The 15,787-nt window shown below is 49.9% G+C and overlaps 2 protein-coding genes and 1 non-coding gene across 6 annotated transcripts; 2 read left to right on the plus strand and 1 right to left on the minus strand.

Moving 5' to 3' along the window:
- Positions 1-3,616: 3,616 nt before the first annotated feature.
- Positions 3,617-10,477, minus strand: IMP4 (IMP U3 small nucleolar ribonucleoprotein 4). Of its 4 annotated transcripts, none has more exons than XM_036858398.1 (11): positions 10,348-10,477; positions 9,815-9,934; positions 9,560-9,668; positions 7,858-7,941; positions 7,050-7,159; positions 6,839-6,971; positions 6,599-6,753; positions 6,422-6,516; positions 6,229-6,302; positions 5,987-6,148; positions 3,617-3,842 (listed from the first exon to the last, which is right to left on the minus strand). In XM_036858398.1, exons 2-10 carry the CDS (start codon positions 9,815-9,817, stop codon positions 6,036-6,038), a joined length of 876 nt encoding a protein of 291 aa, XP_036714293.1. In that variant the 5' UTR covers positions 9,818-9,934; positions 10,348-10,477; the 3' UTR covers positions 3,617-3,842; positions 5,987-6,035. The 4 variants fall into 4 exon arrangements, with proteins under 4 accessions (XP_036714293.1, XP_036714292.1, XP_036714289.1 ...); XM_036858397.1 differs by having other exon boundaries at positions 9,815-9,931; positions 10,113-10,470; XM_036858394.1 differs by having other exon boundaries at positions 10,305-10,457.
- An 82-nt stretch (positions 10,478-10,559) lies between these two features.
- On the plus strand, positions 10,560-14,780 carry CCDC115 (coiled-coil domain containing 115). The gene is made up of 5 exons (XM_036858399.1): positions 10,560-10,719; positions 10,791-10,894; positions 10,982-11,064; positions 11,722-11,853; positions 13,384-14,780. Exons 1-5 carry the CDS (start codon positions 10,609-10,611, stop codon positions 13,494-13,496), a joined length of 543 nt encoding a protein of 180 aa, XP_036714294.1. The 5' UTR covers positions 10,560-10,608; the 3' UTR covers positions 13,497-14,780.
- Positions 14,781-15,483: 703 nt separating this feature from the next.
- On the plus strand, positions 15,484-15,555 carry TRNAE-UUC. The gene has a single exon. It is a non-coding gene; the product is annotated as a tRNA-Glu (tRNA).
- Positions 15,556-15,787: the final 232 nt, after the last annotated feature.

Raw genomic sequence — 15,787 nt, forward strand, 5'->3', positions numbered from 1 at the left:
GGGAGGCTGCCGAGGCCACGCCTCAGATCTCGCCAGCCAATGGAAGTGCGCAGCGGCGGACAGGGCGCTCCCCTCGGCCAATGACACTCAGAGCCCGCCCCAGCCTCGCCTACAAGCTCCCGGACCGGGGCGGCTGCCTGAGCGCTTGGTTCACCCGGGCTGGGCCAGGGACGTGTATCCTGCCCTGGCTCTTCCCTTTTTTATGGCCTCCGCGCGAGCTGGCTGAGTCCGCACGGTCCCATGGCCACTTCCTCTCTCTTGGACCCGGGGTCCGCGCCCAGGCAGGGCGGATGGCTGCACGCCCTCGCCCGGTCTCCCCGGCTCTGTCTTCTGGGAGCTAGGCTGTGTCCGGATCCGAGCCGGGGTGGCGTGGCAGCTGTGAGTAAAGACGGTCGCCGAGACCGAGTCGCAACTCCTGCCTGGGGGACCCCGGGTGGGGACCATCCCGCGCTTTGCGCTTCGGCGGGGTCCGAGGGAGGTAGCCGCGGGGGAAAATGACACCTGGGCACCTGGGCTGTGAGAAAGACTGAATCCGTGTTATTTCCTGAGGTTCCTTCTCTTTCTGGGTCGGGCTAGGATGAACTGGGGGCGCCAGCATCCAGTCCTAACTTGAGGATTTCAACCCGCATAAACCTTCTGGGAAACTGAGAATCGAGGCTCTGGGAGTGGGTTCCAGGGACAAGGTGTTCTCAATGCTTTTTAAGGGGCTTATTTTTTTTCGTCCCCACACTCTTGTCTTCAGAAAAATGTGGAGAAGGCTGGAGGACAGCTGCTGTCCCAGCTCCCAGGGCCACCAAGGGGAGGCTCGAGAGAGCAGAGAGGAGCCTACGGCCCCTGCCAAGGATTGGCCGGTGTAGATGGGCTAGCCCATCCTTCACCTTGGGGGTGAGGAGTGTGGACCTAATTCATCAGTGTTAAGTCAAGAACAGGCAAACTGTTTCTTAAAGGGCTTGGGTCTCTGGTCCTTGTCCCAGCTACTCAATTCCGCCATGCAGGGTGAAAGCAACCATAGGCAACATGTAAAGGAATGAGCATGGCTGTGTCCCAAACTTTGTGGACTTGAAATTTTCATTTCATGTGTCACGATTTGTGTGTGTGTGTCCTGCAGGCTGTGGGTTGCTGACCCCTGTTTAAGTGACTGAGAGGTCAAAAAGCCAGTTAGTGGGGATGTTTCACTGATTGAGGGATCAGTAGGTGTCACTGTTGACTCAGTGTTTATCACTGTCATCTTTGAGAGTTCAAAGGTGGTCAGCAGTGATCACTGAGGATGGACATTGATAGTGAATTCATTGGAGGCCAGTGAGAGTTCCTTGGATGTTCATGGAGACTGTCAGATGTCAATGGCAGTCACGGGGAGGTCAGTGAGAGGCTGAAAGTAACTGAGGAGCCATTGGGACTTGGAATGTTAGTTTACTAAATAATTGAGGGGTCAAAAGAGTCAGGGAAGTTCATTGAGGACCCCTAACCAGAGCTCAATAGTGAATGTCAGTGGAATCACTGAGATTTCTTGGTCATGGGTTGTTGGAGACTCAGGGTGGCAGGATACAGAAGTATCAATGAACTTTGAGAAAATATGGAGGCCCACTGGAGGAGTCACAGAGACGTTTGAGTCCCTGGGTAATCATGGATACGAATGGCAGTCATTTGGGTATAGTGGATACCAGAGTAAAGGGGGAACAGCCACTGTGGGATCAAGAAAGGGCTTTATGGACCCTGCTGGTAGTGAATGTCATTGGATGTCAATGATCACTGGAAACCAGTGCTACCTGGGGAGCAGAGGCAACATTGAGGGTCAGTGAGCCATCCATATCACCTATGGAGATGACTGGGAGGCAGGGCAGCTAACCCAGCAACTGGGTTCTGGCACTCTGGGATCTTCTGTTCCACTAGGGGCTGATTGTCTATTTGTCTGACAGGGTGGGGTGTATATGTCTATCTGTCCCCCTGGCTTAGGGGACATCTATCCTGAGGACCTACCTGCCTTTCTCATAGGCTGGGTCTGTCTTACTGGCAAAGAGTAAGTCTGTCAAGCTGAAGGTCTGGCTGGCTAGTTGACTGGGTAGTGGAATGTCTCTCCATTGAGTTAACGGTCTCTCTGTACAATTGTGGGGCTGTCTATCCTTGAGGAATTCTGTCTTTTGGTTGGCTGGAAGTGGGGTGGGAGGGGTGTCCACGTGTCTGGACACAGGTCTTTCTGGATGCCTGGCTGAGCACCTTCCCACCTGTCCAATAATCTGTCCATTTGTCTGGCTGTCCTGCTGCAGTCTATCTCTCCCTGGGACTCTATCTAGAAGTCTGTCTTGCCAGGGGTCTATGTGTCTGTTTGCCTGCCTGTTTGGGAATCTTTCTGCCTATCTGGACTGTGAACAGAGTGGCTGAGACTTTAGTCCACCTGCCATGCTTCCACCAGGGTTGGGTGTCTGTCTTTCTAGCTGCACATCCACCTCCTACTCCACACCCTCCTCTTGTTTAACAGGACCACCATCCTGACACTGACCATCCCTCCATGTCTGTCCAACATCCAAATTCTCCTGGCTTGCCCTCTGCTCAGCTCAGGCTGGGTGTAGGGGATGGAAAGACCCCCAAGACCTCCTCCAGCAGCCCTGGCTCACCCCTCTCCGTTGTCCAGAGAACTGCAAGCTGTGCTCTCGCAGCGGGACTCACTGCTGCTGCTGGCCCTCTTGCGCACCCTACTGGCGGCAGTCCCAAGCAGTGGGAGCAGCTGGCACTGTCCTGAAGATCCTGAGCACCCCAGCACCCACATGCCACATGCCAGTCTGCCACCTGCTTCCCAGCTCAGAGTGCTAGGCCACCCCACACAGCCAAGTGGACAGGGTGCTGGAAGGTGCTCAGAGAAGCTTTTGCAACACTGTGAAGAACCCAGCCTGCGCTGATGTTGCACAGGGGAAATAGTAACTTTTAAACAGTGGAGAAACCTGGCAGACACCACCCTCACCTAGAAGGCTTATGGAGAGATAGTCTGAGACTACTAACATCCCTATTGAGCAGTTCTTCTGACTTCCTTTTTTGCTAGGCCACAAAAGGGAACAAAAAATTTGAAAAAATTCTCCCACCACTCCACTCTGTTAAGAACTTTTGGATTGGGTGTGGGCTGACCTGTTGGCCCACCTACAAGTCTGGCATTTGGCAAAAAAGGAAAAATGCCAGTCTCTCCAGTTACAAGTGGCAGCTTGCATCCACCAGTGATTGGAGGTAACTGCCTTTGGGAGGGCTTTTGTTCCAGACTCTGGAAACTCCACAATACAAACCAATTTCCTAACTGAATAAATTACAAAGAAAAAAAATTAAAAAGAGAGAATTCTATAGGATAAAAGACTTAGAACTTATACACACATGCTCATAACAGCATTATCAAACTAGTCCAAAAGTGAAAAACAAACCAAATTTCATAAACTGATGGATAAATAAGGTATACACACGCAATAGAATACTGTTTAGCAATAAAAAAAGGAATGAAGTACTGACACATGCTACAACATGGATAAATTTTGAAAACAATGCTAAATAACACCACATATGGTATGATTCCGTTCCGTTACCGAGTCGAAGTTCATACTGCTCGCCGCACTACAGGCCAATAATCGAGAGACGAGTTGTTGGGACAAGGAATAAGACTTTATTTGGAAAGCCAGCAAACCGAGAAGATGGTGGGCTCGTGCCCCGAAGAAACATCTTGCCTGAGTTAGAATTCAGGCTCCTTTTATACTAAAAGAGGAGGAAGTAAAATCAAACACTTCCTGGTTCCCATCAGCCTCTGGAGAGGATGTGTTAATTTCTTCCTCCCTGCAGTCATTTACAGGCGGACCTGGTCAGGATGTTTCCTGTGAGTTAAACAAAGGTATTTTAGCTCACTACCTGGGAAGCAGGGTTCCCAGAGATGAGCCATTATGTATAACTCAAGCTTATAGGCAACATCCCTTTAGTGATTAGCTTGTAATAGAATACAAAAGGTTCTTCCCTATTACAGTTCCTACGGAATGTTCAGAATAGGCAAGCCTATAGAAACCAAAAGTAGATTAGTGGCTACAAGGGGCTGGGGGCTGAGAGTTGGGAGATGGTTGGAGAGGAATGGGAAGTGACAGCTAAAGAGTATGGAGTTTCTTTTAGGAGGGACAAAAATGCTCTAAAATTAGACTGTGGTGATGGTTGTACAACCCTGTAAATATGATAAAAAAATATTTAATTGTACACTTTAAACAGGTGAACTGTGTGGGACATGCATTATATCTCAATAAAGCTGTTTTAAAAAAGACAAGCGGGGGCTTCCCTGGTGGTGCATTGGTTGAGAATCTGCCTGCTAATGCAGGGGACACGGGTTCGAGCCCTGGTCTGGGAAGATCCCACATGCCATGGAGCAACTAGGCCCGTGAGCTACAACCACTGAGCCTACGCGTCTGGAGCCTGTGCTCCGCAACAAGAGAGGCCACGATAGTGAGAGGCCGGCGCACCACGATGAAGAGTGGCCCCCACTTGCCGCAACTAAAGAAAGCCCTCGCACAGAAACGAAGACCCAACACAGCCATAAAATAATAAATTAAATAAATAAATAAAGAGAAAAAGATGGTTCAATTTTAAAAAATAAACAAACAAAATAAAAAAGACAAGAGACTTGTCAATCATTTGCAATGAATGGACCTAAGTTGGATCCTAGTTCAAACAAACATAACGTAATCAGGGAAAACTGAACATTAACATATAGAATTCGGAATAATTGTTGATTTTTTAGGTGCAACAGTGGTATTGTTATTCCTGTTGAGTCTTATCTTTCAGAGATATGTGGAAATATTTATGGATGAAATGATTTGGTGTATGGGATTTGCTTCAAAATAAACGAATGGAGTGGATAAAGGGAGTGGGTGGGGCTATGAAGGAAACCAGACTGGTCAACATTGAGGTGGGTTCATGGACTTACTGTACAGTCCTCTCAGCTCTTATGTTTGGAATTCTCCACAATTAAAAGACTTAAAACAAGCAATCAACATAGAGGTGAACAACTGTTTCTATAAAGATCTAACAGGTCACAGAGAATACACATACAGTAATAGCCAATGAGTATTTGAAGATGCATAACCTCTGTCATAATTAAAGAAATGCAAATTCAACTGAGGACCCATTTTGCACCTAGAGCTCGGGCAAGATGCAAAGTCTGACAGTCCACAGTGCCGACAAGGACACAGGAAACACTCAGATCTGCTGATAGTGGCTGGGAGAGACAGCCTCTTGGAGGACAATTCTGCAGCATCTATAATCATTTTCAAGACACAATTCCACTTGCAGTAGTTTACTCATCAGATATACTCGCATAAATATGCACAGAGGGATGTTCAATGTTCTTGAAGCAATGTTTGTGGTAGTAAAAACAGGAAACAACTTGAGTGTGCGACCATCAAAGAGTGGTGAATCCACACATACCAGACATCCTAGACAACCTAGAAATATTCTCGGTAATCCAGGGAGAGCCTAAGGAGATCCCCAAAGGGAAAGATGGTCATTATAAAGCTTTCCACTGCTGGTGAGTCCAAGTGCACTGGGTTCTCTGAGGAACTTTAATTACACTCAAAGGAGGCCACAATGAAGTGAATAAATGGTTTGCCTCTTGTTTATTTTCTGCCTGTCCCTGGCTGAGAGCTGGCCCCAGCGCCAAGCCCTGCTCTAAGTGAGACTTCCGTGCTCACATTATTATCCCCACTCCCAGATGATGAAGTCACAGGGCCCCGACTCCTGAGTGACAGAGAGCAGCATCAAATCTCCCAGGGTAGCACCAAACCCTCTGTGGCCCAGGGACAAGCCAGCACATCAGGCCTGCCTTGTCCTAGACATGATGTCACCACCAGGCCTGAGAATGTCCCAGAGCTATCAGGTCCCCAGCTGAGGAGACCCCACATCCTTCACGCTCAGCCTGACAGCCCTGTCCTGGCCACTCAGAGGCTAGCAGGGTGCTGTGGCAAACAGACTTTATTCTGACCTCTCCCCAGCTCCCGGGTCCAGGTCCACATCCTGACTGGTGAGTGGGCTCACTCAGCACTCAGGAAGACCCTCTTGTGTGCAGTGTTGGTGTAGGGGTGCCAGCGCCACTCCACGTCTGCTGTGGCCTCCTGTTCCAGCGTGCCCAGACGGATCATGTACACTGGCGGAGGGGGATGAGATATGGTCACTTACACAGCCAGCATGCCCCCCACCAGATGTGAGATAAAGCCCCAAACTCACACTTCAGCTCAAAGCGAGGCCCAACCTCGGTCAGCTCCACATTGCGGTGGTTGGTCTTCTTGTACACATGGTGCCTGGGGCAAGGGGGGCAGGGCAGGAGTGAGGGGAGGCAGGGAGCAGCTTCGGGGTCAACAACAAACAGCACAGGGACGCAAAGGTCAGGACACCACTCGGGCCCAGCCCACTGACCCACCGGAAGGAGATGTAGTCGTGCTGGTTGGCGAAGGTGATGACCCGGCGGCTGTCATCTTTGGGCACAGGGAACAGGTAGCGGAGTATGTCGGAGACCTGGGGCAGAAGGAAGAAAAGTGGAAAATGCCCAGCCTGGCACTCCAGGCCCCCAGCCCTCACCCCACGGCCTCAGACTCACCCGCTTACCCAGGCGGGAGGAGAAGCCATGCATAATCAGATGAGGCTTGGCCTCCGACGCAGTGCCCAGGTCAGGAATGTCATGCCGCATGACCACGTTGCACAGTGTGAAATACGCGGTTGGGCCAAAGGGCAGGTGGCTGACAATGAGCCCCACTGGCGGGGCCAAGTAAGCCGTCAGAGACCCTCTGCTCCCAGCCAGCCATCATGGCAGCACCCTGCTCCCTCCCTTCAGTCTTACCAGGTGTGCCTCGATGCTCGTGGACGACCAGCAGGTCAGTGACCCCGTTGGCTTTGCAGGCTCGCACCAGCGCCCCTACCTCATGCCGGCCACGGTTCATGCGCTGGGCGCCTGGGAACACCAACTTTAGCTCCTGCATATGAACTCCCTCTGGTTAGGACTGGGGCTCCTGGGGCCTGAGCATCTCCCGCTAACCCCCATCGACTGGTACCTTTGCAAACATCTTGAGGCGGGAACTGGGATCTCGGGAAGTAGTGATCATGACCTTGGGATCCTCAACCCCTGCCCATCGATACTCATCATCCATGTGGTTGGTCACACCTGTTAGGAGCATGAGGGGCAAGAACTGACAGTGTCTAGAGAAGTGAAGTGCTAACCTGGGGTGGCCAAATCCACCTAGAACAGCACTGTCTGACGAAAGGCTCTCTACCTGCTCTGCGCCAACGGGGTGGCCCCCAGCCACACTGGCTACAAACACAAGTGTGACCAAGGAACTGAATCTTTATATTTGATTTAATTTTAGTTCATTTAAGCTGTAGTAATCACATGGAGCTAGTAGCTACCATGTTAGCACAAGTCCAGATTCTGTTAAGGCCAAAGGTATCAGGCTCCATTCCCTCATAACAAATATTTATGTTTGTGATTCCTTTCATATTTGTTGAATAATGCAGTGAATGAGATATCTGAGTGCCAATGAAGTGCTGGTAGCTGAGGACACAGCAGTGAACAAAATGGACACTGCTCTGCCCCAGCAGAGCCCACCGTCCTAGTAAGGGGGACAACCAACAGACAAAGCAAAGCAGAAAGTGGGGTAATACTGTGTCATGTAAATGGAATTGGGAGCACTCAGGGAGAGGTCCCCTGAGGTGTCATCTGTACAGAGCCAAGAGGGCACCTGGGGGACAGTTTCAGGAGTGGGAGCCGCACAACCTTTCTTCAAGGTGTCTGAGGAATGACATGGAAGCCAGTGGGCTCAACTGCAGGGAGTGAGGCTGGCCCACAGGGTCAGGGAAGGTCACCTTCACCGCCGGCATCATCAAACTCCAGGGAACCCTGTAAGGCCAGAGCCTCCCTGCGTAACTCGGTGGGAATCAGGCGGTTCTCTGCAGAGGGAAGACAGAGGGGCTAGTGAGACACATGCATGGAGCCTTCAGTTTATACAACACTGAACAAACTTGATGGAAAAATACCCCTTTTACTCCCTTCTGAGCAGAGAGGTGATACGTAACTGGGGGGAGAGGGATGAAACTATTTTTGGCTACATGCCAACCTGCTAACAGTGGTTATAGGAGATTTCATTTACTACGGTTCCTGATTCTCAAGACCTGAAAGGTTTCTAAAATATTTAATCACAAGTATGCACTCCCTTTGTAGTTAGAAAAAAATTAACAATTAATTTTTAAAGAATAAATGGAAACTGCTCTTTCTATACAAAGGTGGACCAGAAACCCTGAAACCCTCTGACAATAAAATCATTAATCGTGATGCTGTGGGTCAGAGGTTTCCTCTGTGAACTAACGCTGGACTTGGCAGAGGGGCAAGGCTGTGGGCATGCCCACTTTGGAGCATGCCCTTGAACCCAGCAGGTCCCTCCAACATGCCCTGGACAAACTCTTGCACATGGAAGAGAATGTTCACAGCAGCAGGCCTGCCCCAAACTAAAAATAAGCTCCACACCACCCACAGGGAAATGGATGAAGACCCTGTGGAATATTAACCTGCAGGAGCCCCACCTACACTCAATGGATCTTAGAAACAACACTGAACCAAAACAGAAAGCTGCAAAAGAATACACGCAACCTAATACTACCTTTACAACTAAAAATCGACTAATATGATTTAAGAATACAAACAAGCATGATAATCCTCAAAAAGAACAGCAAGGAAATGGTTCATTTTTAATCAATATTCAATACCGTGTTTACCTAAGTTGGGGGAAATATTTCTGAATTTAAATATATTGATCATTTTTCATTTCTTAACACGGGCAGATAGATCACAGGTGTTTAACTTTATGCTTGACGTAAGTATTACATACACATACTTCATATACTTTATATGTCTAAAACCTAAGAAAATCAAAGTGAATCTGAAATAGAGATACGGAGTTGATGTACTATCAGATAGGAAACAGAGCTCCACCAACATGAGAACCAACAAAATACGGATAAATACGGCATTTCCAATCAGGCACGTGTGACAGGCTCTTCATTAGAACGGCAAATGGAAAGCGGGGAAAATATTGCAAAGTTAAATTCCTAATTTACAACGCAAATAAAATTAAGTTCTACACGAGTTGACAGTTTTAAAATACAAGGGACTCATAACAGCACCAAAAGACAGTAAGATATTCTTGTTACCTTGTAGTGAAAAAAGTAGCAAGAATAAAAACGACAGAGGGGAAATAAATATAGAACGACGTGAAATATTTAAATTTGGGAAGACCTAGACACTGTAAATAAAATCACTACGCAAGTTGTAAAATCTGGATACTGCAGCATAAATGACAAGTAATTCACACCATCATGAAAGCGACATTTGCAACCCATCAGGAAGATCCAACAGGAAAGGAAAATAACCAGTAAATACTTGAAAAGATACCACACTAACACAAGTAAATGCTAATTAAACGCGTTTGACACCACTGGCCTTTTTCCCGTTGGGTTTAAACAGGAAAGCCCAAGGGTCTTTACAGTGCCTGGGGGGCGGGGACAGACGTACCCTCGAGCGCACGCCGAACCTTGTCCTTCCTCTCCTGGGCCGTTCGCCGAGCCTCCTCACAGGCCTTGCGATACAGGTACTCGCGGCGAAGGCGGGCCTCGCGGCGCAGCTGGGAAACAGCAGACCCGCTCAGACAACCCTTTTTCGCCGCGCAAGGCCGAGCCCGGGAAACACCCGCCCCGAGCCCACGGGTCAACATCCCCAGCCTCCGCGAGCCCCCGACCTCCAAAACAGGAGCTTAAGTATCACTCCTACCATCCTGGGCGCAACTTCCACGTGGGTCCAGGAGTTCTCTTCTGGCGCCGCCGGTACCACGCAGTCGTCGCTTCCGCCCTCAACCGAGAAGGCCGCTAGAGGCCTCACTAGATTCTGCTGCTGCCGAGAATGCCCAAAGTTAAAATGGCGAACAGTGGCTGGGAGTCGCAAGGCGATTGGCCAGCCCGAAGCTGGAGCAACTACTAGGCGGGGGGGGTGGGGGGGGGGAGGCCAAGGTGCTGTCACGTGGCTTAGAACGGCCGTTAATAAAGGCGTCGGCCGTGGCTTCACTACCTACCGTGCGAAGCGGGATGCCCAATTAGAAGCATAACTGTAGGCTCGAAATAGTGCAGCAACTGTAAAAGCTGCACAGCGATTGACCGGATGATCGCCTAGCGGCCGGTTCTAGAATTAAATTTAAAGCCGCTCCTCCCTTAAAATGGTTGCCGAACAGCTATGCCTCTTTCCATCGCCACTGCGACAGCCGTACTTTAAAAAACGGCCGATTCCAAAAGCGATTCGGAGACACCCACATATCTCGCCGACTGTCCGGGTGGCTGGTCCCCTTCCGGTGCTCGCGTGACGAGGTGCTAATCACCACCTCGGGCCGCTGCTCTGAAGATGCTTATCCTTAAATGAACTAAGCGAGTCGCCTCCACCCAATGGGCGTCTTGACCCAAGGCTGGGAACGCCCCCGCGGGGACGGACCTCGCGCGCCTATTGGCTGTCCTTCTGGCACGGCGGACGCTGATTGGGCGACCTAGGGAGCCGGCACCTGACTGTGTGCGGACCTCATGGCGGCGCGGAATCCGCGAGCTGAGCTGGACTCTCTTCTCCTGCAGCTGCTCGGGGACCTGGAGGAACTGGAGGCGAAGCGGGCGGCGCTGAACGCCCGGGTGGAGGAGGTGGGAGCCTGGGGCGGGAGGGCCGGCACGCGAAGGTTACGGAGTTTCACCGCTCTCCTCTCTCTTCCCAGGGCTGGCTCTCGCTCTCCAAAGCTCGCTACGCCATGGGTGCGAAGTCGGTGGGGCCTCTGCAGTATGCCTCCCGCATGGAGCCCCAGGTCCGCGTCTGCACCAGGTGAGGTCCCTTTCACGCTGCAGCGTGTGGGCAGGCAGGGGCCAGGTCGGGGCCGCCAAAGGTCCAGCCTCCCTTCTCGTTCTTTAGCGAGGCCCAGGACGGACTCCAGAAGTTCTGGATGGTGAGAGCCGGCACCCAGATTCCAGAGGAGGTGGGACCCCGCGAGGCAGGTGAGTCCCCCCGCCCCTTCTTCCCGTAGGGCCCCTTCCGATGTCAAAGACAAAATGCACGGGACAACGGAGGAGATGATTTTATTTAGGCTGTTGCGATTGAGAGAGCACCCCAGGTCTGAAGATCGGAATGTAGAATGTCTCAGCAGAGTGGTTTTTTGCCTTAGACTTTTACAGGGAGAGAGAGAAAGTTATAGGTGAGGTCCTTTACAGTTGGGATTGCTTTGCAATCAGAGGAAGTCTCAGCTGCGCAGAAGATATTTATTTCTGTGTCTAGCTAGTTTCAGGGGGACAAGCTTCTAATCTCAGTTAATCATTCGTGAGACAAAGAACGGGGAGTTTAAGGGTCTGTCTGGCCTTTCAGCATGTTCAGGCGAAATGGGAAAAGTCAGTGTGTGGCTTTTTCACGGGTAAACAAGGGGGGTCATTTGCTGGTTTTGCGATAGTCAAGAGAAAGAGTGGACAGATTCACATGAACCACAAGGGGAAGGGTGGTTCTTTGTAGTAAGCTGTTTTCCAGAACATAAAAGGTTGAGAGGATTTTCCAACCATCGGTATTTTCTGGGATCATGAGCTCAAGTAAAGTTTAACATTGTGTTACTGAGAAAACAAGGGCCAGGTAACAAGACCCCCAACCTCTAGCCTTTCTTTTTACAGTTCTGCGCAGGCGCAAGGGTCTCACGAGGACCCCGGAGCCAGACCCCTCCCCAGCTCCCCAGGACCCTCTGAACTGGTTTGGAATCCTGGTTCCTCACAGTCTACGGCAAGCTCAAGCCAGCTTCCGGGAGGGTGAGTGGACCCTCTATCTACAGGGAGCACTTGAGCACTAATGCCAGGTCTGGGATTAGTCTGCAAAGGGCTTTGCAGGTTTTCTCCATTGCAGACTTTTGTTGGCACACCTTCTGTTTTTTCAAAAAGCATTTATTCGCTGTTGGCAGAGTTCCAGGTTCATATTAGGTGCTGGCAGTAAACAAAAGGGACAAACACCCTCATGGGATGTTTATTCTGTTGAGGGCAGAAAAACAACATGCAAACAAATAAGTAGGCCCTAAATATAATACCAGGTAATGAGACTTGCTATGAAAAAATAAGGTAGAGTATGGAGTGGGCTGGGGAAGCTGTTTTTTGAATGGTAGCCTGGAAAGGCCTCTGAAGAGATGAAGGAGAGAGCTTTGGTGATCTGGGGGAACAGTGTTCTAGGTGCAGGGACCAGCCAGGGCAGAGCTCTGAGGCAAGGTTGTATCTGGAATGGCAGAGAGGAGGCCAGTGGTCTAGTGGAGGGGGGCGGGGGGCGGGCAGTGGAGGATGGGGTAGGTGGTGGGAAGCTGCACGTTTTTTCAAGTAAAAGCCACAGGATTTGCTGACAGATCAACTGGGCAGTAAGGGAAGGAGAGGAGTGAAGGATGAGCCCACAGTTTCTAGCCAGAATGCCTGAAAGGGTGGATGCCCTCACCTGGAGTGGGAGGGCTGCAGAGCAGCAGCCGAGGGGAAGTCAGGAGTGGCGTGGGGTGTGTTGCTGGTACTGTGTGCTGGAGATTCTGGTCAGATGGTTGGCCACATGCATCTGGAGTCTGGAAGAGGACTGGGCTGGAGAGAGAGATCTGGGAGCCCACTGCATGACACTGGTTTTAAATTCCCAAGTTGCTAACACAGACACAGCATTAAAGTTGAAATGAGATAAGATCAGCAGAGGTCCTGGGAATGTGGACAGGAAGTAAGGGAAAAAAGAAGGGAAGAAACCAGTCGAGGAGACTGAGAAGCAGCAGTGAGGCAGGAGCAGCACCAGGAGGGTAAGATGTGCCCTGGAGGGAGGTGATCAGGTGTGTGGCCAGCTCTGCTGCCAGGCAGTTCGGCTGAAGACAGGACTGGCCAGTGGACTGGGTGGTGTGGAGGGCCCAGAGGACTTGACAGCAGCTGTTCCAGGAGAAGCATCAGGTGAAAGCAATGTAGAGGTGGATCCAGAGTGTGGACCACTCTTGGGGGCAGAGAAAACAGGTAGAAGGAGAGAGGACAAGAGCAGTGAGGGGCTGTGATAATGGAGAAAAGAAGGAAGGAAATAAGGGCATGATCTGTGAATTTTTAGTTCCTGGTGGGTGATATAAGGGGGTCAAGGAAGTATTCTGAGGAGGTGACATTTTAGCAACGACCTGAAGGACATGAGGGTATGGGTCCAGTGAGGTTCTTGAGGAGCCAATGCAAGGCTATACCTGGAATGTTTTAGGAAGAGTGTGAAGGCCAGAGAGGCGTGGGGATGTCCAGAGCCCCCTGAGTCATTTGTCACCACAGATACCATGATGACAGTCTCTCCTCTTCCTCTAGGTCTGCAGCTGGCTGCAGACATGGCCAGCCTTCAGATCCGCATCGACTGGGGTCGAAGCCAGCTCCAGGGGCTGCAGGAGAAACTCAAGCAGCTGGAGCCCGGGGCTCCCTGACCTGCCACCACAGAAGCAAGGCAGTGAGCACAGCTGTTCTTCGATGTGGCTGCATTATCTCAGGCCTTCTTCCTTCACAGATTGCCCCCCCACCCCAGCTATTCCTCCCTCCTTAATACTTCTCTGGTCTGCATGTTTCCAACTTGGTTAGGTGGGGAAGTTTGAAGGGATAAAGTGAATAATGTTGAAAGTCACTACTATGAAACCACTTCTACTGTTGTCTCAGGACATATTCATGTGGGGCAGGCACAAACCTGTTAGGTTAGTTCATATCACTGAACAGCTGTAACAACCTGATGCATAAATCAGCTGTAGTTTTTCATTAAAGGATGGAATATTGCACAGCTAGTGGCAGGGAAGGACAAGAAGTAGGTGCTTCAGTTTCATTAGATCCTTAAAAGTGATTTTGATGGAGGAAAAAACCGTACACAGCTAACAGATCAGGACAGAATGATTCCTCATCAATAAAACACACACACACACACCCGAGTAGATGGGCAGCGCTTGGCAGGTTTTAAGCCAGAAAGTAAAAAGGATCAGACCTAGATTTTCAAGGGAAATCTTTCAAGAGACCATTCAGGTTTTTAAAAACTTGCCTTTATCTTTCCAAGAGTGAGTCTTTTAATTTGTTGAAGGGCCAGGAACTCTGTGTCAATTCATATTCCTACTGGCTTGTTGATATTTTTAGCAGTTTCTAGGAGCTAATTGTTATGTTTGGTGGATGTTAGTTTTTTGTTCATAATATGAGATGTAAATTTTTTTCCCAGTTTGTCTTTTAATTTTGCTTATGGTGGTTTAAAAAAAAAACAAACCAAACTTTTTATTATAAAATAAAACACATTACATTAAACTTCACAAACCAAATGAATAGCTCAAAGAGCAGGGTGAAAGCTATCATGAGCATCTCTCAGCTCTTGTGTTTTTAAGTTAGTTTTCTTAGTACGGTTGAATTTATCAATCAGCTGTTGTATGATTTCTTGCTTTGGGATTGCAGTTGATGTGACGGTAAGGGAATTCGCCAGTGTTTTCCTCAAGAACTTTTGTGTTTTCAGGTGAGGTACAGGGTGAGTCCTGCACTCAACTTCCTCTTTTCTACCACAGGTCCACATACAGGGGACCACCCTTATCGCCGATTTGTGATGCCACCTTTTTCTTTCGATTAATCTCAATGTTGTATACCCGTACCATATTCTGGCGGTTCCATTCTGTTTCATTGATCTTAATGTCAGACACAGGAACCACACTGTTTTAATTCTTGAGCCTTTAATACATACTTTAACCGCAGTAGCGCACATTTTCTGGTTGGAGGGAATTTTTTTTTTTTGCCCCGGCCGGGGGGGCGGGGAAATACGTTGAGCTTGAGTCGTCCGTGAAAAAGCCTAATTGAAACACTGAAAAGGAAACGCTGTGACCGGAGGAAAAAAGGGCATCCCTCCACCCACACAAAAGGTTGAATTTCAGACCAAAACCCGTTACCAACAAAGTGCCAACCTGTGAGATCTTCAAGCTAAAATGAGTGAAAGATAACACCCCGTTTTTGCTTTTCGAGGAAAAGATTTTCACGGGGAACCCGGTCCTGGGGCGGGGGGAGAAGGGGTGTCTTTTGTTTTACATGTCAGTTGACATCGAAGCACAAGCAATAGCCCTCCGTTATTTACTGTTGAAGTTGGGTTTTGGTGGCGGCCAGGATCCCAGCGGGGTGTGCTAGTGCGGAAGGTGACAACGACTAGCACCCAGCCACCCTCGCTTCTGTTCTTGGGAACACTTCCGGGAGGAGGAGTTCCCTCCCCTGGGAGGGAACCGGATGTGCCGGCCGGCGCTTCGTAGGCGGGCGGGTCCGTGAAGCCCGGGCTCGCGCAGCCGCAGTCAGCACGGATTTCTACCAGCGGGAGGAAGTCCTGAGGTGCGCAGACGTGGTGTGGCGGCGCTGACGACAAGCTGACGGAAATAATATATGTTGCATCGAGGAAGAGGCTGCTTCGACAGTTCCCATATGGTCTAGCGGTTAGGATTCCTGGTTTTCACCCAGGCGGCCCGGGTTCGACTCCCGGTATGGGAACGTTAAGTTGTTTTTTGTTTTTTTTTTTTTTCTTACTCTTTAAACTTGCCACAGTTTGGCTTTTTTCCACTAGCACACCTCACGTCAAATTAAATGTCTCTCTCCGTTTAAACCTAGAGAAATTGAGGCCCGGGAAGCTCTGGGCCCCATCCGTCAGCGTATTAATCGGAAGCGTCGATTTTCATCACGTCATTGACTAGTTGTTCTACCAGTGAGTTACATGCGGTACCAT

Source organism: Balaenoptera musculus, chromosome 7 (genome assembly GCF_009873245.2).
Source record: "Balaenoptera musculus isolate JJ_BM4_2016_0621 chromosome 7, mBalMus1.pri.v3, whole genome shotgun sequence".
Taxonomy (NCBI): Eukaryota; Metazoa; Chordata; class Mammalia; order Artiodactyla; family Balaenopteridae; genus Balaenoptera; species Balaenoptera musculus.